This window comes from Aedes albopictus, chromosome 2 (assembly GCF_035046485.1).
Source record: "Aedes albopictus strain Foshan chromosome 2, AalbF5, whole genome shotgun sequence".
NCBI classification, from domain to species: Eukaryota; Metazoa; Arthropoda; class Insecta; order Diptera; family Culicidae; genus Aedes; species Aedes albopictus.
In genome coordinates, this window is record NC_085137.1 from 490,330,276 (window position 1) to 490,358,203 (window position 27,928).

Below are 27,928 nucleotides of genomic sequence, written 5' to 3' on the forward strand. Positions count from 1 at the left end.
CGCAGAATCTTTACCTGTTCTGTGGCTTAGTTGGTTGAAGCGCCGGTCTACCGAATACGGAGTCGAGGGTTCAAATACCACCCAAACACGATTCTTTTTCACAATTTCATCTCTCAATTTGCCAATTAATCAACATTTTGTGTCTCAGTGGCGTAGCAAGGGGGGTGCGATGGGTGCGGTCCGCACCGGGCCCCCGAATTCAGGGGGCCTCCAAATCAAGGAAGGTTTCTAACACTAGTTTGAATTAAGTTCTTTAAAGCGAAAGTTTCCTATAAGTATAAGTTCAACACTTCGCAGAACTGCTGATGCGAGGTTATCATGGGGCACATGGATGTCCCCAAAATTACAAGAAAAATGTGTTAGAAATCAAAACTGGATTTTACGAAATTATTTACCGATAAGGAAGTAAAATTTATGAGCATTGTGAAAACGTCCCTAATATCCTGATAACAGGACCACATGACTCAGCTTAAGGTAGCAGCTGAAATTCAGGGGCCGCACTTGTGAAAATTATGATCTAAACACATGCCAAGTCAAAACCGTAATAACAGTATTTACAGTACGTTTAGTATGTACGTTGAGTATTTTGTCGTTTTTTTTTTGCTTTCGTATAAAAAAAAGTGCGGTGGTATCACATTTCCCGGAATGCCACTTCCCGGAATGCCATTTCCCGGAGTGACATTTCCCGGAATGACATTTGCCGGAATGACACATTTCCCGGAATGATCATTTTCCCGGAATGCCACTTCCCGGAATGATCATTTTCCCGGAATGCCATTTCCCGGAATGCCGTTTCCCGGAATACCATTTCCCGGAGTGACATTTCCCGGAATCAATATTTTTGCGAAATTGGGTTTTAAGTCATTAAGGGTGCTAGATCATTCAATTGAATGACTTAAATTCTAAGGACGGACAATGGGTAGCCTAGTCGAATAGTTTGATTTCGATATGTGCTCGAGGTATGTGCACCTTGGAAGAACAGCCTATTTTCAAAAGAAGAAAAAATCTCTGATGGGTGAGTTTGTGATGTGGTCAATATTACAGCATCATAGCATCCTAATTAAATGAATTGCTAATTTTTTATACATATACCTCGAAAGAACAGCCTATCTTTAAAAGAAGGAAAAATTTCTGATGAGAGAGTTAGTAGTATGTATATGCATTTATGATAATCAAACAATTCAACTCGGCTGCTATACTGTACTATTGGCGGCCACTCTATTAACTCTCCCATCAGAGATTTTTCCTTCTTTTAAAAATAGGCTGTTCTTTCGAGGTGTATAAAGTTTCATAATAATACCATTCCATTAGGCTGCCCAGTGGCCATCCTTTTAAAGCTGTGGTAGTTTGCTTCAAAATGAAGTACATGATGATGGCTTAGTTGCATTTGTTGTTTTTTTTTTGTATGTACTTTGCCATGGTGGATGAGGAGGTCTAAGAGCTTTCGACTAAAACATCTTCGATTTATCACGGACAACCGGCTGGTTGGTCCGATGAGAGCAAGGCAAACGAAGTCCTTCACGGACAACCGGATGGTTGGTCCAATGAGGACATGCCAATCAAATTCCCTCACGGACAATCATGACGGCACGATAGAATTAAAATCCACCATTTTATATATTAAAAGCTTGATTAAAAGCTCTTTCAATTATAAAGAAAAGGATAGGTATGTGATATTTTTGTGCTAATCAAGTTGGCTGAGAATTATGATTGAATTCATTACCAGTTCAACTGCCAAGAAGATAACACGCAACTCACCACAAAAGTCATTAGACCTATAATGACCTATTCGGCCTATTGACACTTTCGTTCTGATGTACCTCGGTTTAACATACTTCAGCCCTAATGATCGAGCATCATTCCGGGAAATGTCATTCCGGGAAATGGCATTCCGCGAAATGTGTCATTCCGGGAAATGACATTCCGGGAAATGTGTCATTCCGGGAAATGTCACTCCGGAAAATGGCATTCCGGAAAATGTGTCATTCCGGGAAATGTCACTCCAGGAAATGGCATTCCGGGAAATGTGATACCACCAAAAGTGCAATCAACGTATTCCAACCATTTCAAAAAGTATTTGTTTCCAAGTATTCCTTGAAGGGTTTCTACCAGAATTCCTTCGGGCAAGGTAAATACATACATACCTTGCTTTCGGGAATATGTATTACAATTTTTCTAGCAGTTACTTCAAATACTTTTACAAAAATTCCTCTAAGATTTACTTCAGAACTTTTTTCATGGATTGCTTTAATTCCTTCAGGAACGACCACCAATAATTTCTTCAGGATTTTTTTTCCAAAATGTATCAAGTAATCTTTCTAAAATTCCTACAAGGATTATTTTACCTTACAAATTCTTTCAAGCATTCCTTCAGGAATCTCTTTGGATCCCTTCATAAAGTCCTTTAAGGATTATGTCATGAAGTCCTTCAACGAATCCTTCAGATGAACCTTAAGCAATTTCTCCAAGGATCCTTTTATAGACTTCTCATAGAAGAATGTTGCAGGAGTTCCTCATGGAAAATATCTTTGATGAATTTCTGAGATCATGTTTGATCAGGTATGGCTCTTCAATGGATCCTTGTGAGATTTTTGAAGGAATTTCGGAGGAATTCCTGAAAGAATCCTTGTAGAAATGCTTGCAGGAATTTTTGGAGGAAATTTTAAAGGAATCCTCGAAAAATCATTTAGATGAATTCTAAGATGTATTCGGAAAGAATCATTAGGTTGATCTTGGAAATATCTTTCACAACATTCTTGACGGATTACTACAGTACTATGAAGTAGTAGAAATTTTGAAAGCGAAGGGAGTTTTGGAAGAATCAATTATGAAATGCCTAGATTATTTTTCAAAGATATCAATGGCATGAATCCCACAGAATTCCTCTCAAATTTGTTGATGCAAATCAAAAAACAATTTTCGAAAGAATTCCGACAGATTTCAGTGGAAAAATTTCTGCTGGAAGCCTTGGGGGAATTCCTTTAAGACCCCTAAGGGAATTCGTGCAGGAATCCTTTAGAGATGAATGTACACTTGTAGAATTATCTGAAGGAAAACTTTTTTTTTTTTTTTTTTTTTTTTTTTTTTTTTATCTGTATTAACGAGATTTTTAGCCCTAGGCTAGTTCATCTCGAGACCCACGCTTTACTTCCCTTCCGAAGGAAGAACTCACAGTTTGCAAGTTTGTCGGGAGTGGGATTCGATCCCAGGTCCTCGGCGTGATAGTCAAGTGTTCTAACCATCACACCAGGTCCGCTCCACAAGGAAAACTTTGAGAAATCCCTGAAGGAATCTTTGTAACATAGCTTGAAAAAATTCTTGAAAAAAAAGAATAAATATTTATTGGATTTTCTTAAAGGATTCATGAACGAATTGTAAAAGAGGAATTTAAAAAAAACTGCGTATTTTTTGGATGATTTCATACATTAATTATTGGAAAAATTTCTGAAGAAATCTTTGAAATTCTTGAGCAATGCTTCGTAAGAAATACTTGAAAGGACTTGGCTTTAAGAAACCGCTTGAGGCATTGCAAAAAGAACCCTTGCAGAGATTTCTAAAACAAATCTTGAAGGAATTTCTAGAATAAAATGTTGGAGGAATTTGTTAAGAAGTCTTTGAAGTAATTCCTAGATGAATCGTAAAAAAAATCTCTTGGAGTTCCTCGTTTGGAACAAATGCTTGATGGAATCGTTAAAAAATTTCTTAAAAGCTTCGTGAAGGAAATCCGGAAGAAATTGGTGTTATCGCTATGTAAATCTTTAATGGTATCAATAGATGGAAACCTTGGAAAAATACCTAAAGAATTAATTGAAAGAATTCCAATAAAATTTCTTAGAAGAATTTCTGCGAGAATTCTCGAAAGAATTTTTATTAGAATTTTCCTTCGGAAATTTCTTTTGGATCCTTTTCAGTAATTGCTTTGGAAATCCGTGCAGCAATTCTTTAAGGAATACTTTGAAAATTTATTTGGAAATTCCTTCGGCAGATATTCTTAAAATTTCCTTCGGAAATTGGTTTCGGATTTGCTTAAGTAATTTTTATCTGAATTCATTCTCCATTATTTTTAAATGAAGTCTTTGGCATTTCTTTTGAAAAATGTCTCACCTATTGTGTTCGCAATTCCTTTGGTGAAAATATTCAAGATTTTTTTAGGAACATCAGTCAATCCTGTAATCGTATTTTCTCTGGCAGGTCGCCTTTCGTTCGCACATTAGTTGCTTTCATAGCTTGAGTTTTGTCTAGGAATTTCTAATCCTAAGGGGGCATTCCGATTCGGGTTTCATCACTAGAGTTCTATAACTTGAAGTCTGTGCCAGGGATAGGTTTACATCTCTAGTACTTAATCGCGGGCCGAAATGGCCTGAATGTTGGCAATCGAAATAGGATTGCAGGCCTCTATTCTGCCAGAGCCCTATAAATGTGCATTAATACTAGGGGAATATTTACAAGTTAAAATAGCACATTTGACACAAAAATAAAACTTGTAATAATTTTTTCTTCTATGGTTTTTTTTTAGAAATTTCATTCACAACTTCTCGTTGGTTTTTTTTTTGAAAATTTGTTTGAAAAGTCCTCTGGTAATTACTTTGGGAATAACTTCAACACTCTTCTTGAAACTTCTTCCGGGAAATCCCCACGCAATTTAATTGGGTAATTCATTTGGCATTTACTTTAGAAATGCATTCGGCGAATTTCCTGTGAGCTACCCTGTGAACATTTTTCATATTACCATATGGCGAACACACCTCTCATTGTGGAAGAAGACAGGAATAACAAAAGCCGAACCGTCTCCCGAAGGCGCAATCGTGGTCAAGTGCATTCGTTTGACATTTTTGTTTCGTACGGTAGTTTGATTGCTTGTGTTGCGAATGTCGGAGACAAAGGCAGCCGAATATCGACGAAAAGGTGTCAATGACTATGATCTCTAACAAGACTGATCCTATGTATATACTATCACTTCTACTAAAAGTTTCTGTCGGAAATCTGGTATGAAGACAGGAGCAATATTTGAAATTTTTACAAGAATTACAAAAAATCGTAATCAATTATTTTTAATAGTATCTCTCATGCGTTCACAGCATAGCTATTCAGCAATTACATTGATTTGATGGCGGGTCCAAGACATAGAGTATACTCGAAATACTTTAAGTAACTTTAGATGTGTAAGATTTTCGAACGACGGACATTTTGTACTGTACTGAGCGATTTCGCGGAATTCCGTTTTATTTCATCAGAATGTATTTTTTGGAGGCGAAATTTTTAGAATTTGACGAAACGAAACGAAATTTAAAATAATAAATTTTGCCTAGTTAAATTCCGCGGAATTTCGTTTCGAGCTGTCATTGGCGAAACATTTCGGTATACCGCATACCCTTACTTATCAGTATAATTGTATGTGCATTTTTATGTAAACTTGTAAAAGTTATCAGTTTGTTCTGAAATTTCGAAAATAAATACCAAGCCATATTGTCCCATTGTTGCAATTCCAAGCATATCTGTCCCACTACAAGAAATACAGGGCTGTTACAAAATTTCCAAAATATCATCCGCGAAATTCGCGACTTCTGAAATAAAATCCGCGACTCGGAAAACAAACCCGCGACAAGAACATAAATATTCAGAATTCAAATAAAACCAAAATAAATTATCTGACATGTTTTTAAGAATAGTATCGGTGACCCTCTGAAGTTCTCAAAGACAGCAATGTAAAGTGGGAAATTCTATACGACATTTCAAACTAGGTTTGTACTGAAAATTTAGATCTCTGGGTTTCCACAACGATTTTTCGATAAGACCTATTTTTTGTTAATCTTTATTTGTGATATTACAGAAAGTGCATTGAGATTTCCACAGATTAAAGAACAACCATCCCTCTCGTTTGTCGGATGTGATCGAGATTGTAGGATTATTGTGATACACCCTGTTGCTGTTAAGCATACAAGTTATCTCAGTAACATGTTTATCACTGAAATACCTGATCGCGAGACTAACTATTATTGATGAATAGAAATCCTGAGTTACAGTGTGTGATTCTACAATTCTAGTGTAGTGAACTAGCTATATAAAATCAACCGCGTTCTTGAGAGATAAGAACCATATGTCAGCAGGCCAAAGATGGGTTTGCCCAGAACTTTGAACGATGGCTAAGTGAACTGTAATAGCAGAGTATGTGTTCTGATGTTTGTTTCATCTCCTCGCAGAAGCAAAAATTTGAGCACACACAAACAGACGCCTCACTCTACCCACTTCATTCACTTAATCATTCTTTTATGGTCCGTCACGAAAGGGATATATAAAAATGCAGTGGCATACGTGGGACCGCGCATAACTTGCGAACGGATGGTCCGATTTGGGTCGTCTAAGTTTTGTTCTGTTAGTTTTCACCCAAGGAAGGTTTATGAGGCCTAAAACATGGGAGAATTGAGAGTTTTTGAAAATCGGGTTTTCATACATTTTGAACGGGGACTTGGGCGCTTGGCTAGGGACTTGAAACGTCAAAAAACGCAGTAGGCAAGACAAAGTTTGCCGGGGACAGCTAGTATCTATATATATAAAAATGCAGTGGCATACGTGGGACCGCGCATAACTTACGAACGGATGGTCCGATTTGGGTCGTCTAAGTTTTGTTCTGTAAGTTTTCACCCAAGGAAGGTTTATGAGGCAAAAAACATGGAAATATTGAGTTTTTTAAAAATCGATCTTCCATACATTTTGTGACCGGGGACTTGGTCTTGGATAGAAACTTGAAACGGCAAAAAACGCAGTAGGCAAGACAAACTTTGCCGGGTACAGCAAGTTTTATTAAAAATTGAAATGTCTTAGAGCCATTTCTTTAAAATAGTTTGGTTCTAAATGCAGGATATTACACTACATATATCCTAGAAATGAACCTATAGATACAGAACAAAAAATCTACAACTGAAACTCTGCGATATCTCAGCAGAAAATTTCATCCATTTTTCGAATTTATTAAGAAAATTATTTCTGGAAAATATTACGACATTTGCACCCATTTAGACTCGACCCCAAGCCATTATTATCACAGTCGAATTTCGCACACGACTTTGCAGTGGCTAGCGTACACAAGTTCGGTTGAGTTCATGACAGAGGCTTCAGATGCATAACATGTAAACAAAAAAAATATGATTAGTGTGAAATGTCGCTGGGAAATGATGATGGATTCTCAAATTATCGCAGTAGCCTAAACATTAATAAGAAATCCAATACCATATCGAGAAATAGCAGAGATACCACTTATAATGACAAATATTGCCCAATTTACTGTCATTTTACCAGATTTGCTGGTAAGTCTGAAACATACTGGAAAAACTTGTAATTAGAAAGCACAAAATGTTGCTAATTACGGAGTCGTGGGTTCGAATCCCACCAAAACGCGATTTTTTTTTTCACAAATTTCATCTATCAATTTGTTAATTAGCAACATTTCGTGCCTTCTAATTACAAGTTTTTCCAGTTTAGATACCACTTAACTCTTCATATTGTTTTTCCTGCTAAGCCATAAGATCGTTTCAATGAAATTGTGCGACCTTTTCTTCGCAAAAATTTGTGATATCTGCTGTCATTAAATTTAAAAAACTTTTGACTTTTTGGAGTAGTTGTGATTTTCAATTTAGTTTGGACAATCTAATTAGTTACAAACAGTTACTAAATAGAAGCTGCAAAAGATAACGTTCGACGGAATCTGCGAAGGAAATAAGATTGAGAGAAATTTAAAACAGCTTTGAAATAAATTACAACATGGTATATTTGCTGGAACGCAACTGCGACGCGATTTAAAGTTGTTCAAAGCCATACAGATAGCCATTCACGATATGTGCGGCTCAATTCAGACAAATCCGCGAAAATCGCGACCAAATTTGATGGATCCGCGAAATCCGCGTCGTGGCACATAAATCCGCGACAAATCCGCGAAAATCGCGATTTTCGCGAAAACCGCGAAATCCGCGACTGTTGTAACAGCCCTGGAAATACAGTCTAAAACTGCGAAAAGTAAGCGTAGAAATTTCAAATTTGCGTTGTGTTTCACAGCATAACTGTCCCGCTGGTAAGAATTTATTCAAAAATGATTTTTTTTTACGTTTAAAGAGCAACTTCACTGATTCCACTTCAGTTATAATCCATTTTAATAGAAATACGGCTGCGTATGTCGTTGTGATACTGTAGTTGTTGGTCAATTGGAAAAATAAGTTATTAGCGTTAATCGCAGTTTTCTCAATTGCACATTTTCGAACATGGTTGCTTAGAACGGCAGTTCATCGACGATGCAAGTGGTGATCTACACGTTGGAGACGAAAGATCAAGCACTAGAGTTATATGTTGAGTTCAAGGCTATGGCGGAACGTCAGACGGGCAAGAGCTTAAAATTCTTCACAGCTATTGGACAGAGTACGGAGCATGCTGAACGACGCTAATCTACCCTAGAGATTCTGGGCCGAGGCGGTCAACACGGTGGTTTACCTCATGAACCGTAGCTCAACACGATCGTTGGAAACAAAATACCCCTAAGGAAGCATGGACCGGCAAGAAACCGTGTTTAGGCCATTTCAAGGTATTCGGAGCAACGGCAATGGTACACCAACCGAAGCACAAGCGACGTAACTTAGATGCGAAGTCGATCAAGTTAGTTTTCATGAGATATGCTGAAGATACGAAGGGCTTCCGGGTATTCGATCCGAAAAGAGACAAGATCATCATTAGCCATGACGTCATCATTGTCAACGAGGAGCAAATACGTTGGCAGCTGGATCTGTTAGCAGTCCAGCCGACGAATTCTTTAGTATGGACGAAAACGATGCCGACAGTTACGAAAATGCCCTCCCACTGCAATCTGTAGACCCTGCTAACCCAGAGCATGAGTTTAGGCGCAGCGGTCGGGAGCGCCGATATCCAGGCAAGTATAGTGATGACGTTTCATATAGCACACATACTCGCCAAAACGCTTCCCAACAGACCGGCCCTATCCATGAGATGAGCGATCAAACTTCGTGCAATGAACGGGACAGGACGGGACCTATTAATAGAAGCTATGCGGCAGGAGATCGAAGACTAACGCGACTATGGAGCTTCAAGAACTATCGAAGGAGCGGAAGGCCATCCGGAATAAGTGGGTGTTTACCATTAAACGATGCACTGATGGACGGACCGAGCGGTACAAGGTCCGCTTGATTGTCAAGGGATGTTTGCAGAGATCGGACATCGATTTCGAGGACGTTTACGCATCAGTGGCGAGGTACTCAACTATTCGGTATCTGATGGCGATGGCAGCCAAGCCGACTTGGAGGTCGACCAGATGCACGCTGTAACCGCTTTCCTACAAGACACACTGGGTGAAGAGGAAATATATATGGAGCAGCCCAAGGAATTCATCGTAGACTCGACGAAGGTCTGCAGACTAACCATGTAGAAAACCATGTACGGGTTTCACAACAATTCAGCCGGGTATGGAATCAGCAGCTGGATGCGGCCCCACAAGAATTTGGACTGGAGTGGTCGTAAGTGGATGCGTGTCTTTACTTCAAGATTGAAGGCGTCCTCTTGGATTTTCCACTGAATCTCTACGCGGAATTTCACCAGGATTCTCTCCGAGGAATCCCTTGCATTTTCTTCATGATATCGCATAGATCTCTTGGCGTTCCTCGAGGAAAAACTGCGGGATAAACTACGGAAAAAAAACTCGGATGGAGTTACGTCCAGGCGAAATCCCGTGAGGAACGCTAGGAGATGTCAAGGAAAGAATTATTGAAGAAACTTCATGAGAATTCCGGAAGAAATCCCGGGAGAAACTCCGAGAAACTCATGAGAATTCCGGAAGAAATCCCGGGAGAATAGATTGCAAAATAAACTCTGAGAGGAATCCTGAGAAAACCTTCAAGACAAATCACAGGATAATATCCAAAAGAAATAACGTGAGGAACTCCATTAGAAATACCAGGACAAACTCCAGCAAAAATACCGCACAAAAGAGTGAAAAATAGCGGAGGGACCTCCTTGTTGGGAAAAAACCTTGGAGGGATCTCAAGAGTACTTATAGGAGAAATTAAAGAGGTAAATATCAGATAAATTCCGAGAGAAACCCTTGATGGTAGTTCCAGGAGTACCATTAGAAAAAAATACGGGAAAACTTATTGGAAAACCTTGGGAGGAACTCTGATAGAAATTCTTGGGCTCCCCATGACACTACATATGCGAAAACTTCTTTCTATATTCATACCAACAATGTAGAAAACTATGTGAACTTTACTCATGAGTGGATAAAGCTTTCATGTTTTATTCATACGACCGATTGTGTTGAATAATTAACCAGTAAGTTAAGAGATGAATTTGTGGAAAAAAAAATCACGTATTGGAGGGATTTAAACCCGCTACTTCGTATTCGCTATACCTGCGCTTTAACCACCTAAGCCACTAAGAAATAGAAAGTCTAACTGAAACCTAGTCATAAGCACTTCCCAACTTAATTTTTCTTCAGGCTTGGGTAGGGTGACGATGGGTATTATGGACAGATTTGTTCTCTTCGTCATGAGGGGTTTTTGTCGGCAAAATTTCCTGAAACGTGGTCATATAATTCAGCTTGATTGGGAAGGGTTTGAGGCCAAGTTTGAGTTCAACAGCTTTAAAAAAAAAAAACCATGACGAGGAGAACAAAACTGCCGAAAATACACAATTTCCCATAGATGTCAACCTTCCAAAAATCTCGCGTTTGTGTCCACTAGCAACAAGCGAGAAAGAATTGCTTTTATAGTACACACTCAGTATACAGAATCAATGTCCAATTCAGTATGCATTTTAAGATCAGAACAGTTATTATTGATACATTTCAGCCTTTCGATTTTTTGGCTCTTTGAATTTTAGCCTTTCGTACGACATCCACTGAAAAGTTATCCTGCTTTCCCTCACCCTAAAAAAAAGAGTAGATAACGAAAATCAACTTACCGTACGAAAAGATGCGACGTCTGTCCCATCGATGCCGTGCAGTGGATGTAGGGCGTGGTAATCGTGGCGGAGCCATTAGTCGGGCTCGTCCGCAAGTTGCAGCGGTTGTTCATGCGAGCCACCTTCACCAGCCCGTCCATCGTCTGCTGGATGCGGTACCCGTTCAGGTGGAAGATTTCCGTCCCGTCATCATTGAGCCAAAAGTTGGCACTCTGGGCAATCTGATTGGCTTCCGGATAGAATTGGGTACCGATGCGAGTGCCACTGCGAGACGACGAACGAAAGTCGAAGGGAAATTGAGATTTGATTAGGATTAGGTTTAACTCTCTTGAGGGAGTACTTGTACGCTTACTTGTAGAACACCGGGCTGATGTAATCAGTGTTCAAATCGATGTTCATCATGTCGGAGGTGGTACGGGTGCCGGCTGCATCGACCAGGTAAATCAGAGCACATCCCTCACTGGTGAGGCTGATGCCTTTCTGCCACATTTTGGCGTAGCGACTGGATCCGGTGGGAAGAAGGATTAGAATGAATTGAAGTTTTCAGATATACTGTGGAAGCTTTGTTTAAGTTCGGCTTGAAGGTTACTTCATATGCCTTACAAAGGGTTTGACCACCCTATTCGTATATCGTAAGGCCGGAACGAAGCTACTCTATGCTTAAAGACCCAGATTAATCCACCTAGTGGTGATAGTGCCTTTCTCGTCGAATATGTACTCATAATATTTCCGTCGACGCAATCAATCTTGCCTTAGAGTCAGTGATCAGCCCCAAATCTCTGTACTTTGGTAACGGACGAGACGGAGGAAATGCTCATAAGGGTGATCTGGGACTGTACCACCTACGAATTTCAAGGTCATCATCGAATTGGGGCGCTTATTCCGACGTTATGTTCAACGTATGGGCAGAGCCGAAAGTATAAGACCTTTTAGTTGACTGCTTGACCACCTTCACTGGAGGCTGATTCATACCAAGATGACAATTACTAGCCAGGATTTAACTTTTTCACAGATCACTTTGACAAAGTTTAATCTGCACACTTTATGCTATATTTTATTATCATTGGTTACAAGATCCATGTAAAATTTGTAATGTAGTAATTTGAATTGCCAATGCTATGTCACATTCAAATATAAACAACATTACAGTGCTCGCCCTCCAGTCGCATCAAAATTTTGCGCAGTAATTTAAGACGCAAATAAAGATTTAAAAGAATGTTCGGGGCTGATGCGCTTACATTTTAATTTTTCCATACAACGTTGACCCATCCTACTGTAAATTTACGTCTCAGGAATCAAAAATTGTGTAATTTAACGAGATCGCTTTAGTTTTTTTAAAGGTTTTTGGTTCTCTTACACATATCCATCGTTTGCATTGATTTAGTTCACTTTCGTAATTCCGCTGAAGCACCCAACGCTGCTTCTGCAACACCACCAGTAGCCTCTTATGTAGTCTCAGTCTATTTTGTATTGCTTACGAGACCCCCGGAAATGATTCCGGAACATTACCGGTATATTTAAATGTGGTCTGAGTTTATGAAAACTGTTAATCAGGTTACCCGGAATTAAAAACACTACCGGTGGTAACTTCTATGGACTAATAGGCACAGTCCATTATCCATGCATCAGGTTACTGACAAAAAAGCGATTTGATGTACCGCAAGCATGGGTTTGATTCACTTTTATATATGTCCACTAGCTGACCCGGCAAACCATGTATTGCCCATTTTAATTGTTGCTCTTGCACAGTTTTTCTAATGTTTTTGTTAATTTTCTTAACTTGTTCTACATACGAACATAGCCACCCACCATGAGGACAAATTGATCCGTTCAAAAATCTTGTTGATCATTTCATTAAATAATTAGTTTTATGGCTCCAAAGAGTATGTTAACTCATTTGTATAAACATCGGAAGCCCAGCTCCAGAGGCACGTTATCTTCCATTTGGTACATTTGTCTCTGATAAAGAATGCTGTTTGCTAACCAACTTTTTATCAATGTAAATTAAACGGAAAACTCGACCATAGAATCTACAGTTCAACTGCCATAAACAACACAACAGCGCCACTCGAAAGAAAAACCTTCGATAAAAAGAAGAAAACATTTAGGTATGTTGTAAATTTCAGCAGTTGGTCCATAAAGAAAATGGAACAGTGTGACTTGAAAGTTATCTGTATGGGAGCCTTCCGTTCCATAAACCGCATAGGTCTCACACCAAGCTAAGAACCTTCCCCGGCCCAAAATATCTACCTACAAAATTTCACACCGATCGGATAAGTAGTTTCCGAATGCATAAGGGTCAGACAGACAGACAGCGCGAGTAATAAATTCCTAGAGAAATTCACAGAGGTATTTCTGGAGTAATTCCATGAAGAATTCTTGGATGAATATTTGGATGAATTACTGGAGGAAGAATCTTTAGTGGGATCCCTGAAGGTATTCCTGGTAAATTCCTCGAGAAATTGCTGGAAAAACCTGGTGGAATTACTGGAGGAATCCTTTGAACCAATTCCTGGAGGAATCCCTTGATTCTTGGAATAATCCTCCGGGAGGATGATTTCTTGGATAAATTGCCGTTGTAATTTCTGAACGAATTACTGCTTTAATTTCTTTGGGAATTCCTGAAGTAATATCTGCAGGAGTTCCTGGGGTAATTTCTGGGGCAATTCCTGGTGGAATTCTTAAAGTTATTCCTGGAGAAGTCCCAGAATCAAATGCTGAAGAAATGCCTGGAATCCCTGGAGGAATGCCTATGGAAATCCCTGGAGAAACTTCTGGAGTAATGCCTGGAGGTATTCCTAAAAAAATTCCTGGAGGAATTCCTAGAGCGATCCGTAGTGAATTTCCTAGAGAAGCTCCTGAAGGAATGCCTGGAGACATGCCTGTGCGAATTTCTGGAGGAATATCTAGAGAAATTCCTCGAAAAATCTTGAGAAGAACTCCTGGAACAATTTCTGATAGATTTTCTTGAAGAATCGTTAGAAAACTTTCAGGTAGAATCCCTGGAGAAATCCTTTAAAGATGTTCTGGAGAAACTCCTCGAGGAATCCCTAGTGGAATTTCTACAGGAATTTCCTGAGGTATCTCTAGAGAAATACCTGGCAAAATTCCTCGAGGAATCCTTGAGAAATCTCCTGAAGAACTTCTGGAGGAATCCCTTCAGAAATTCCATTAGCAATTTCCAGATTAATGTCTGGAGGAATTCCAGAAAAAAAAACTTAGAAGAACATCTTTATGAATTATTGGAGGAATTATCGAAGGAATTCCTGGAGGAATCTCTGGAAGAATCTTTAGAGGAATCCCTGAAGGAATTTCTGGTAAATACCTGGACCAATTTCTGAAGGAATTCCTGGAGAAAATGCTGGTGGGATTTCTGGAGGGATCCCATGAATCAATTTCTGGTGAAATCTCTGGAGGAATCCTTGGAAAAACTCCTCAAGGAAACTCTGGAAGAATTCCCGGAAAAAATCCTGAAAGAATTACTGAAGAAATTCTTAAAAGAATTTCAAAAAGAAATTCGTGGTGGATTTTCTGGATCAATTCCTGGATCAATTCTTGGGGTGATTCCTGGAGGTATTCTTGGTGGCAATCCTGCAGGAAATGCCTGGATGAAATCCAGAATTCCTGAGTTAATATCTGCAGGAATTCCTGGTGGAATTCTCAAATGCATTCCAGGAGGAGTCCCAAAATTAAATCCATAAGGAATGGCTGGATGAATCCCTGGAGAAATCCCTATAGAAATCCCTGGAGGTATTTCTGAAAGAATTCTTGGAGGAACTCCTATAAGAATTCGTGGAGGAATTCCAAGAGCAATCCCTAGAGGAACTCCTGAAGGAATGCCTGGAGGAGCTTCTGAAGGAATTCCAGTAGACATACCTGAGGGAATTTCTAGAGAAATTCCTTGAGTTATCTTCTAAGGATCTCATGGAGAAATTTCCATAGAAATCCCTAGAGGAATTTCTGAAGGGTTTTCTTGAAGAATCACTGGAGAACTTTCAGGAAGAATCCCTGGAGGAATTCTTTGACAAATCCATGAAAGAATTGCTGGAGAAGTTCCTGGATGAACCCCTGGTGGAATCTCTAGAGGAATTGCTTAAGGTATATCTAGGAGGAAGTATTAGCGGACTTTATAGAGGAATTCCTGGATGAATCCCTGTAGGAATTTTTAGACGAATCCCTGAAGGAATTCACAGAGGAATCCTGGAACAACTCCTGAAGAAATTTCTAGAGGAATCCCAAGCAGAGTGCTTGGAGTCATTTTCAAAATAATCCCAAAAGGTTTTGTACCAGGAGCCTTTATCACTCTTGTATTCTGGTCACGTGAAATAATTGGCCACCTGAAGTTCGTCTGGAGTCCCGTTGCATTGTGGGCTTTTAGCAAATAGTTTGTCTGGAAGAATCCATGCCTCGTGTTGTCCAGAAGTGCGACCTACAGCACCAGACCATGTATTCTGCCTCGAGTCCAGAGGAGTCCAGCGTTGTCTTCGCCGGACCGTCTAGTTCTACGTGGTGCCAGTTACTGGACACCACTTGACGCCACGACACTACCACCTATAATATCTGTCACGTCGCATTACCACCCCCCCCCCCCCTTTTTGTTGAAGAATGGATAGGGATTGTATATCCGGACTACCTGCTTTCAGGTAAATCTACAACAACCTCAACCCCATTGGTGGAAAATTGTTATCCACTTTAGGACCTCGTATCCGTTATAAAACGGTCACACATGGCGACTCGGGAGTCGAGATGGCTCCCTAGTCTAATAGCAAAAGACCCGCCATCGTCCACTGTAAGACGATTGTCTTAACCGTAAAGGAGGGACTCTTCTCGGCACGGTCGTTCCGGTCTCGTCCTGGGTCGTGCCGTCCTGGTCCGACAAAGAAGCAAGACGCCTGATACCCGGATCCATCCAGCAACGCCCGCTGGTCCCCGTCGGTCGAGCACTGACCCAACAAACCTGCCATTCCATTTGCTGAGTTGCCCCGGCGGTGAAATTCCGGCCACACGGTAGTGTAGCGGCTGCTCCACTACCCAAAGGCCAAAGCAATGAGGCGGTATTCTTCAGCTGCAGGGAGTATTAGATAATCTCGCTTACACACTTTTGGAATTTTGATTGTAAATACACAGCCGTCTCGGCAAACGTTGTACTGCCTACTGCCTGCCTACTGTGTTTTTTGACATTCAGTTCCATAGCGAAGTGCCCCGAAGGTCATTTGTATGGGAGCCCCCAGTTCCAGAGACCGGAGAGGTCTCACACCAAGCTAAGAACCTTCCCTGGTCCCAAAAATACCCACACACAAAATTTCACACGGATCGGTTCAGTAGTTTCCGAATCCATAGCGGTCAGACAGACAGACAGACAGACAGACAGACAGACAGACAGACAGACAGACAGACAGACAGACAGACGGAAATCCATTTTTATATATATAGATTTCCAGTGGGACACTCTTAACCGGTTCCGGAAAATTTACATGGTTCAATTTTACATTTGACCAATTCCGGCGGGACACCTGAAACCTGGTTGTGGAACACTAGCGGTGGTCTCTTAAGTAATCTCAGCTAATTTTCTTAATAACCGTTCATCAGCTTATGGAAAAAACCGCGATTTGATGAAGCGCATGCATGGAGTTTGGTTCAGAGTTGATGTACACGTGCTGTAGTCCCATGTACGGGAGACACATTGCAAGCAAGCTCCCAGGAGCCCAGTACATTTTGAGACTGAAAGTTGTGCGCCTCATTTTTCTGAAGATGTGTCTCATGAGCTTCGTCTCATGCGCTGATTAAATTAGAAAATTTCACGACAAAAACTTCCTAAACGAACAAGAATTGAAACCTTAACCTTTCCATTGAGAGTCCCTAGTCGTATCGCATAGACCAACCAGACACTTGTGTTATGTACGGAAGTTGTTGAGGTTCTTCGTTACCAAGAAGTTGTTTTTCACCTTAGATACCAACAGCTCACGTAGCACATGAGACGAGCTCCCCTGGAGCTATGTGCCTAGCTCGCACCCACCAGATTCTCGTGAGCCTCCTAGCAGCGCAGCACACTGCGATTTTGAAGAGCTGGGAGACAATTTGGTGGGAGGCTCGCTGTCACATTTATGTACACATGAGCAATGGGAAACTCTGGTTTGGTTCCCTTTTACATTTGACCACATCCGGAGGGACACCGGGAACCGATTCCGGGACACTACTAGTTCTCCCAAGCATGATCTGAAATATTTTTTCTTTGTAACCGTTCATCAGGATACTTTAAACGCCATTTGATGTGTCGCGAATTTTTGTTTTTTTTTGCATTCGGCCAGTTTTAGCGAGACACCTCGAACCGATTCCGGAACACTATCAGTCGTTTCTAATGTGGGCTTTGCTTATTTTTTTGCTGATCGTACAAGTTATCGAAAAGGCTACGATTTGATGTGTCGCATGTATGAATTAGGCCACTTCCGGCGGGATATCAGGAACTGGTTTCGGGATGCTACAGGTTCAGATGATCCAAAACCGGTTCCGTAACACTACCGGTTCAGATATAGTGCACGACTATTTTCCTATTTACCGTTCATCAGGTTATAGAAAAAGCTGCGATTTGATGTGTCGCATGTATGTGTTTGGTTCACTTTTATATTTGGCCACTTCCGGCGGGATACCCGGAACCGGTTCCGGAACACTACCAGATCAGATATGGTCAGAGACTATTTTCCTGTTTACCACTCATCAGGTTACAGAAAAAGCGATGATTATATGTGTCGCATACATGGGTTTGTTTCACTTTTATATTTAGCCACTTCCGGCGGGACACCCTGAACCGGTTCCGGAACACTACCGGTTCAGATATAGTCTGCGACTATTTTCCTGCTTACCGATCATCAGATAATTGAAAATGCCGTAGTTTGATGGGTCGCATGCATGGGTTTGTTTCAATTTCATATCTGGCCCTTTCCTGGGGTACCGGTCCGGAACACCTAAATGGCCATAACTCCGGAACGGCTGGACCGATTCAAACCATTTTCAATAGGAAACAATGGGACAATATTCCGCATCGATTGAAACATAAAGCGTTGAAATCGGATGATATTTACTATCCAAAAGTGAGGTGACATTTTTATACACATACATACATACACACACACATACACACACACAGACATCATCTCAACTCGTCGAGCTGAGTCGTTTGGTATATAAGACTTGGCCCTCCGGGGGTTCTATCAAGATTTCATTTTTGGAGTGAAGATATAGCCTTTCGGTACACCTTGGTGTACGAGAAAGACAAAAAGTCAAAAGACCTTCCATTACGGTACCCTTTACCTATACGAAGAACAACAGTAAATAAAAGAAACGTTACTTACATATAGGAATTCTTCCCGCGGCCATCGTACGCCACGATGTCCACCCGGGAGCCATTTTGGAACACGATTCCATTCGGGTGGCTTAGCGCCGCCGACGTTCCCGTGCTCGACAAAGCCATCGTGATCTGCTCCTGATTATTCATCAGCTTGATCGAGCGATCGATGGTCATCTCAATGACCACGGCGTCGCGCATCTTCAGCTGGATGATTCCGTTGGGCAGGACCACCGGTCCAAACTGGCGAACCGGTTCGTAGGTTAGGTGCGGCGACGATGCGTACTGACGTTTCAGTTGATGATGCTGCAGTTGTTGGTGCTGGTAGTTTTGCTGGTGCTGTTGTTGTTGTTGTTGTTGCTGTTGTTGCTGCTGCAGCTGGTAATACTGGAACAGTTGGCTCGGAGTTGTCTGTGGATTGGAAAGATGACAAATTTACTTTTCATTACTTAACAATGCAGGAAATCGAGATTTATGAGCACGTTGTGATGTTTATAGAAATGTATTTGCATTCTGGCTATTTATATTACGATCTTAATACAGAGTGACAGAATAGATAATTTGTCAGCAATTTTATTTTGCTGGTGAAAAAATAAATCCGTCATGAACAGGCGTTATCCTTAGCGTAGTAAGGGTATTTTCGAAGATTGGAAACTAATAACATCGGTGTTCCTTTTAGTAATTCTATCCTGACTGCTTCAACAAACAAGGAGAGTTCTAAGCAAAGAAACATCTAGATCTAGAAGAATTTTAGGAAAGGTACTTCACGAAAAATTTTGGGAGAGATTTCCTGAAGGATTCTAAGAAGAAACTATTGAAAGAATCCCGAGGGAAGAAGACCTTAAGGAATCAGAAAGGGGATATTTGCCTGAAAAAATCCCAACATCAGCACTTCTGGAAGAATCCCAGTAGAAAGACAGAGGAATTCAAGCGATGGAGCTTACGAGAGCATCCCTGCAATGTAGCTTATGAAAGAATTAAAAAAAAAAACTCCAAAAGAATTCTCAAAGAGTAACTTCGGGACGAATCCCAGCGAATGAATATTTTGGCAAAATCTCGGGAGATGAACTCTTTGAGCAATGAGATAAAAAGAAGTTGCGGAGGAACTTTGTTCTTGCTTGTGTTAGTGAAGTTCAGGGATGTGGGGATGCCAGATAATTTTTTGAAAAATCTGTATCTATACAAAAGTAAATGCGAAAACAAAATGGCCCCTCTAGCTCAAAAATCTGTATTTCATATATAACGAAATCTGTATGGAAGTACAAAAATCTGTACAATTCAGATAAATCTGTATATGGCATCCCTGGTGAAGACCTAAAAGCAAACAAGTGCCAATGCCAATGATCATTTTGCATGTGTCTATCGTATGGCCGGCATTAAGATACTCTATATCAAAGGAAGTCCATGTAATCTCCATTAAAAAAAGTTCCCGTGCCGACTAGGAATTGAACCCGTCACCCTTAGCATGGTTATGGTGGGTACCCACGTTTCCACAGTTGTGGCTATATGGGACCTCCCTTTTAGGGATTAGTTCCTTTAAAGAACAAGAGTTTAGTCTGTGAATTCCCAGAGAAAAAATCTCAAAGATACAATACTGAAGGTTTTCGACAAGAACTCTTGAAGGATTTCTTGAAATAACTCGTGCAGGATTTAAAGAAGGAACTTCTGGATGATTTTCACAAGGAGCTCCTTAAGAATTTCCAGAATGAACTTCTGGAGTAAATCCAGAAATAACTGCAGGAAGATTTCTATAAGGAGTACTAGAAGGGCTCCCAAAAGAAACTTCGTGAGGATTTGCAGGAACTCATGGAGGATTCTCAAAAGCAGCTCCTGGAGGATTGCTAAAATAATTCTAAAAAAATGGCAGAAAGAACTCTTATCTGGTCTGGTCTACATTTACACAGCCATCACTTGCAAGAATTCTAGAAGATGATAAAATCGACTTCTTTTATTATTTTTCTTGTCATTATCAATACTTGCAAAGCACCAAGGATGCGTCAGGCCTACTATGCAACGTTATTAAATACAATGAAACAAATCAATAGAACGGCGACATTTCGTCGGCCGCTCCGTATTATAGATACCAAGCAAAAACATTGGGAGTGACGTGGCTAAGAAAGTAAATGTCACTTCATTGAAAGTCTTAACCCTGGGATGGGGCATAGGAATTTAAGCCATATGCCCTGACTTGAAAGCCTAGGCTTAGGCGCCTTTGTTCGCTCTCTGAAATAACCGCGCTGCCGTAGTGCCGCTTCAAAGTGAGAGTGAGAGCGCGCGTCCATAGGATTTTCGTGGATTTGCTATTGTTGATTTTCTTCTTAGATAATTAATACATAGATTTCCAACTTGACCATCGCAGTATGCATGCGGTTGGCATCGCTGCACAGGCTGCACCTAATGCCACCTGTTGGTCGACGGGTGAAGTAATCCACCGAAGCGGGTGCGCATTTTCAATTGAACTACCCTGCGCACTTGATTGTTTTGCTGAAACCTTGGCAACTAACGTGTTGTGTATTGAGTGAAAACAAACGACAAGCAAATGAGACTAACCCAAGACGAACCGGCAGTACGCGCTTCAGAACTAGGATTTTCAGAAGGGTCACCGGAACAGCTAGCTCCTAGGGATCCGTGCTGTTAATTACTGACCGATACCTTGTCCACCCAATTGACTTAAAAGCGTATCGTAATTTCTACACCTTCTATTGGTCCGAGCAGAAAAAGGCTTCTTACTCCATTAATTTTCTTCATCGAATATTAACGATTATTTTGAGTTGGACAGCACCTCCAGGGCTTACAGCAATAGGGAACGCGTAATCCCTAAGACTACCTCTGGATGGTTCTACATTGTGGTACACCTTGGAAACCTAATTCGATGGAATCTTCACGGTCAAACCAATTTTCTTTAAAAAGAGAACAAACTGCTATTGGCATCTCCGGGATAGAATCCGCAACAACGTTCGGTTTCCACAACTGCTATTTTCCAATTAAACTCATACGGGTGGCCTTTCTGAGGAACTTGGGGTGAGTTTTATTTCTTTGAGCATGACGAGTTGGCTCAAGTCCGATCAACTCAATAACTTTCGGTTTGATGACCACGAGGATGACCTTTCACTTCTCGAGCCAGAAACCCACACGCTCTCCCTATCGTTGGTCTACCTCTCAGCCATCCACGACAGGTATACCGACCGCGACCATCCATCACAACGTGGAACAGTTGGATATCTTACTTTTTTATTCCCCGGGAGATTTCTTCAAATAGTAATAGTAATCTCGCCATTTCCCCATAAGAACGGTGTGATTCTGTTGCAACCACATGAAACAAAAAATGCATTTGCGGTTGACAGTTGTTGGCATGCTCTGTTCTGTTTGAGTGTTTTTTTTTTCAGTGGGGAAATGCGCAGGGACACTGGATGAACATTAGTTCACCCATTTGCCGTTGCTGCTAGTTAGGCGCTGCTCTTTTGTTGCCAGCTTCTTCCCTAAGTTGCATATCTATGTTTTAATTATCTAAGTTTTCTTCTTTGCGGCTTCGCACACGCGCACTCCCACTCTCACGCGTAACTATAACGGTGCAATAAGAAGAATAACATTATGATTATCCCTGCCCCGGCTGTGAAATAACCCAAATTACGAGTAACAAAGTAGTAGCACCATATCTGAAACTTTTCATATAAAAAACCGGCCATAGCCCTTCATATTCCATCCAGTACTATACATATCCACGTTTTAACATATTGATACATGTCAGTGAAATAATGAAAAATCTCGCCGAGTTACTGGGCGTTAGTAACTGTTGGAAATTCTCGGTCTTCTGTTGATTCCATCCAATGAAGATAAAAAAATGATCTTGAATATAAAGCACCCTGACGACCTTCCGATAAAAATGTTCCATCAACTTGGAACGTTCCGTGAGATCAATGACACTCCGAAGATCCACCGAATATAGTCAATTGCAGTTCTTACTGGTGTGGCACAGTGGATTTTGCCATAAAGCCGTGCTTCTTTACAGAAAGAACAATTACATAGCATAACATAGCCGACTGTACACATCCTATGGTGGCTGTCGATTGGGACGTTTAATGCGCCAAAAAAGTTGCCTGTTAGCTGACAAACCTTTCATTGAACGACTTCGAACACCTGATCAGCGGGGATGGGGAGGAAACGTTGATTAGATATCTACTTAGGATGATGTCCAAGAACTTGGTCCACCATTAACCGTTATGTGTCCGACCAACTTTTTGCTATTTTCTACACCACGCTTTTTAAATGGACGCTAGATACCCGGGTACCGTGTCGGCCACATAAGGGTTAAAGATATCTGGAGTTGGATTTTGAATGGGGATTAATGGGACGCTTTCGTGGTGCAAGAGCATGTGGATATCATGATATAGCGGTGCATATTACAATATTTTTTTTCCTTTTATCTTGCCATTTACCTGATACTATGTACCTTGTAATTAAACATGGAAAATTCTCACATCTCTTTCAACTGTGAAAACCGTACAATCTTGGTCCAATCGCATGCAAGTATTCGATCCGGTACTTGCAAAAGAGGTTTTATATCCACTCTATCACAGGCACTATCAACACATATTGTTCTAGCACGAGTTTTTCTTACATTTCAGCTGAAAAAAAAAATTAGAAAACAACTACAAAACATTTCTATATATTGAACATAGGCAAAAACAAATAACTCTTCTACGCGCGTTGTTGTAAAAAGTACAACACTTTCAAAAAAAACCGTTCGTCGTATACAGCGTGAGCGCGGTGCAGTTTCGGTTATTTGATGGCACGCGCACTGGAAGGTTAAATTTGGCAGCCTATTTATTGCACCCATAAACAAACAGAAACGCTCCATAGAAAATCAAAAAACGCTCCATAAAGAATCAACATATGTTCCATGAAAATGTGCAATATTACCCATAAATAATTGAAAACGTTTCATACTTTACAGAAAAGCATTAAATTTTCTCTTTAAAAGTGCAATTTTGTACCAATAAATAATACTGAAATGCTCCATACTAAAATGCAAATGCTCCATAGAAAATTAAAATTGTACCCATAGTAAATTAAATATTGCTCCATAGAAAAATTAAATTGCTCCAGAAAAAAAAAATTCACCACAGAAAATAGAGAAGTGCTCCATAAATATCATCAAATTTCACCATAGAAAATATGAATTGCTCCATGAAAAATTGAAAAACCTGGAGAATTTCAAATAACGAAAGACAGATTGCATAAAATCTAGTCTACAAAGAAACTAAAGTTTCAGAAGGAACTCCTGCTACGCAAATACCTTAAAGAACTTCTGCAGGATTCTACAAAGAACTCGTGCATTTTTTTAGATGAACCCCAGAATGGTTCCCCAGAATACCAGAAGAATCTGTTTGAAAAATCCGACAAGGAACTTTTGATGAAATCTTTGAAACACCTTTGATGGAATCCCAGATGAAATTCTGGGGAAATCCAGAAGAAACTTCTGGAAGAATATCAGACAGGATTTCTGGAGGGATTTCATAGGAAATTTTGAAGAAATGGAGGAACTCCTGTATCTCAAAAGCAAATTTGGATGAGGATGTTATGGTTAAAACCCAGAATGTGGCGCAGTTCGCTTCATAAGCGCATTGTCACAGGTTCCATCTCATCCCCGGCATTTCGTCAGTTGCTCTTCCCCTCGAGAGCGGCTGGCTCTTGACCCTCTTGAGCTTTAATAGAGCTCTGACGGAATGGGATTACTCATAATGCAACCTCAATAGGACTGGAAAAAGAACAGCAGCCACACATCAACATCCTCGAGCATATCATTCTGCCATGAGCAGAGTAGATAAGTGAAAGCGGCACAAAAACCGGTTCGATATATGTAGTAGAATAGAATAAATTTAGGCGCGACACTATCTGTAAGTTCAGCTGTCAGTTGCAATCGCTCTCAAAGTGCTTCAGTGAACAAAAGAGCTGTAAAATTAGGTTGAGAGGTAAAGAATAAACCATCCAATAAATTTCTTAAGGATTTCCTTATGAAATTTTGGAGATAACCTTAACAGAATCTATGAATAATTCGCAAATTACTGAAGAAATCCGCGAAGTCATTCCTGCAGGATTGCTTGAAATACTTGTAGAAACTGCTGGAGAAATTTATGAGGGAACTTCTAGAAGAATCCCTGAATGATCTCCAGGAAGAACTCCTGAAGAAACTTTTGGAGAAACTGCTGAATAAACTCATGACGGTATTCCTGGAGGGATCCCTGGAGAAATTCTAGAAAACTTCAAAGATTTCCCTAAAGCAACTCGGGGATAAATTCCTGGAGGAAACTCTTGAGGGATTCCTGAAGGAACTCCCGAACGAAACCCTGAAGAAACTGTGGAAATCCATGTCGAAATACCTGATAGAATCTCTGTATGAATTCCCGGAGAAATCCATGTAGCAAGTTCTGGAAGAATTTGTGAAGAAATTCCTAGAAAGATCCCTCAACAATTCTGAAATAAATCCCTGGAAAAATATTTGCAGAATTTCCTGGAGAAATCCCTGTTAAAATTGCTGGAATTATCCCCGTAGAAATTCCTGGACGAATCCCTGAGGAGTCCCCGAAGAAATTGAATTCCTGAAGGAATTATGAAAAACTCAATGGTTCCTGAAGAAATACGTGAAATAATTTCTGAAGGAGTCCCTGAAGAAATTCATGGAGAAATCGTTGTAGAATATCCTGGATCATCCATGTAGAAATTCCTGGAATAAGTTGCTAAGGAATAGCTGAAGGAATTGCAAAAAAAAAACGCATGTGAAATTCCAAGAGGAATACCGTCCCCACTCGCAAAACAATCCCCTATGAATAGAAAACCCAGCAAAAATGGGACTGTTATGCGAGTGGCGGCAGAATACTTGAAGATATTCCTTGAGATATTGGCCAAATAACTTCTAGAATTATCTTTGCAGGATCTGTTGAAGCAACTCCTGGAGGAAAGCTTGAATGAACTTCAGAAGGAACCATTTGTAACTCTTGAATAAATCTTTGAATAATGTTCTGGAGTAATCTTTGGAGGAATTTCTGGAAGATTCACTGAAGGAACTTCTAGCTTCTAGGGGAATTCATGAATGAGTTCCAGGTGAACCTCTGATGAATCCAGAGATGTTCAAACCAAGACGCATTTTTTTTTTATAACAACCATTGTTTACGTTAAATATGTAAACACGAATGCTTTCTGTGACTTTTGTCTCTTGTTATCTCAGAATGTATGATATAGTAGATAAATCTTCCAGTTAACATCGATTTTTATGAGAATTTGTTGAAGTTTTAACTAACTACATATCCATTTAGGGGTCGTACATAAATGACGCAGCATTTATTTGACAAACACCCCTCCTTCCCTCTCGTAGTCTATTTTCCCATACCTAATGCATGGCTCGTAGTGGAGCAGAGATTCCCCATCCCCCTAAAATGCTACGTTATTTATGGATGACCCATAACCTCCTAGATACGATGACGCTAAACTATTTTTAAAACTTTTTTTTGTACGCAAACACATAATATTTTTCATTCACATTTATTTTTCTATGAGTAAAATTTGAAGTGTATCAAACTTGTAATAGGGGAACTTACGTATTTTTGGCAGTTTTGTTCTCTTCGTCATGGGGGTTTTTTTGAAACCTGTTGATCTCAAAGTTGGCCTCAAATTCTTCCCAACCAAGCTGAGTTATATGCCCAAATTTCAGGCAATTCGGCTCACAAAAACCCCCCGTGACGAAGAGAACAAACCTGCCGATAATACCCTTTGTCACCCTATATGATTGGAAAATAATAAAAAAAAAATAAAAATAAAAAATAGTGATGATAAGCAAAAACATCAGATTTTTATGTGATTTTCAATGTCATCATTATTAAGAAATAGTTTACATGATTTTAAAAAATTGGTTCAGCAAAAGTCAATGATTTACGTTATGACATTAACTCCAACCGTTAAAACATGCTGAAATGAAATAATTGCCATCAGGTCAAATTATTGAGAGGGCAAAGCCTGGAGTATCTGATTTTTTATTTGGAAAGATTTAAAAATCGTCTAATTTTGAGCGAGGGGCGGTCGTAGATAAAAACCATGTATGACCCCCAATTGAATTGTCTGCCATTGATTATTCATTCAGCTATTCCAATCATTACTGCAAAGCACATCGGTCACATGCCTGAAATCAAAGCTTTCTGGAAGATATAATCCAAGCCCTTTTATAGTGGTGGTAGTGTTCCTATAGTGGTGGGTTCCATAAGAACTCAATGGAATGCGCCACTATAGGAACCAATGTTCATTTTTACCTCCATTATAGGAACCGTGTACCTATAGTTGGTGCAAGTGATTTTTCAACAAAAACAGAAATGGTTTTTACATTTTTCCTAGCAAATTTAAGTGAAAAACTACCGATCAACGTTTTCAGACTTTTTGTTCTGTGACATTATCAATTTTATTCAATTATTTTACTACAAAGAGCTACTAATAGCACCATTATTGGTACATTTACCCTATCGACTAATGGATGTATTTTTTCCACACTGAAAAAAGAATCTATGTTACTACGATGGCCCCTTGAAACAACTTTCCAAAGGATTTTAGTTCCACTACCCGATATTTCCATGAGTCGATGATCCCTTCAAAATGGACTCATGGAGGTTCGACTGCAACGAAATTTTATGCTGAAAATTTTGCTAATTGAAATTCTTATCATGGATTTTCTATGCTTCCCCATGCTAGAAAATCGGTGCTACACGCATACAGTAAACTTTTTCCAGGTGGCAGCAGCGTACCTTAGAACTCTCGAATTGTCGTAAAACATCACTCTTTCTACTTTACTGCCAAAATTCGGTGTCAAAAATCAATGTTTGTCGCTACAGCGAAGTACAGAAAAAAAAACAAATAATAAAGAAACTTACAGTTCGCACAGTAGGCGCTTCCTCCAACGGGTACGTGGAAATGCTGCTCCAGATGCGACTGTTCACCGGTAGCTGGGTCGGACCGATGTACCCGATCTCCGGCATGCTTTCCCCGTGACGGAGCGCTCCCATCGAGCTGGACGTCCGCGGGTAGACGAACGGTGGGGCGGCCACGTTCAGCTTCGATTCTGGTTTTGCCTGTGGGGAGATAAAAAATAAAAACTCAAAATGAAATGAGGGTTCTCCAGTGAATGCGCTTTTGCGGCCTACCTGGGTAAACGGACTGCGCTGGCGCGACGGATACTGCTTCGCCTGGTTCACCGTTGGTGTCGAGCTGGATGATGAGGCCATGATGTCGAAATTGGAAATATATTTCTACAAAAAATATTCGCGCGAGACACAAACACACTTCAAACTGAATTTCACGGTGGGTTCACTTTTCCCTTCACAATCTGGGGGGTTGGTTAGCACTTTCCGGTTTTGGGAGGGGTGGATGGGATTCACTTTTAACACTATCCGCGGGCCGAAAAGCGGAACAAAAAAAATCACTCACTGAAAAACTTTGGAAGCGTGCAGAAAATTTACTAAACCTTCTCTGACGACGACTGACAGGTCACGACACAAGCGAGCGTACGGCCAAGCAAAAGTGGGTAACAAACGTGGGGGTTCGCGGTGGTCACCATGGTGACACGCCGCGATGCAGCGGTTGCGCGAGCATGCG

At 40.4% G+C, this 27,928-nt stretch overlaps 2 protein-coding genes across 5 annotated transcripts in view; one reads left to right on the forward strand and one right to left on the reverse strand.

Annotated features, from left to right (window-relative positions):
• Positions 1-27,876, reverse strand: part of LOC109423303 (mastermind-like protein 3) — a 28,620-nt gene extending 744 nt beyond the window's left edge. The window contains exons 1-5 of the mRNA XM_019698231.3: positions 27,478-27,876; positions 27,208-27,405; positions 18,303-18,706; positions 11,306-11,455; positions 10,954-11,217 (exon numbers count right to left, since the gene is read on the reverse strand). Of these exons, the coding sequence (XP_019553776.3) occupies positions 10,954-11,217; positions 11,306-11,455; positions 18,303-18,706; positions 27,208-27,405; positions 27,478-27,558 (1,097 nt within the window). The 5' untranslated portion in view covers positions 27,559-27,876. The remainder of the gene's footprint in view (positions 1-10,953; positions 11,218-11,305; positions 11,456-18,302; positions 18,707-27,207; positions 27,406-27,477) is intronic.
• LOC109423306 (uncharacterized) overlaps positions 1-27,928 on the forward strand; it is a 764,938-nt gene that overhangs the window by 172,695 nt on the left and 564,315 nt on the right. The window lies entirely within an intron of this gene.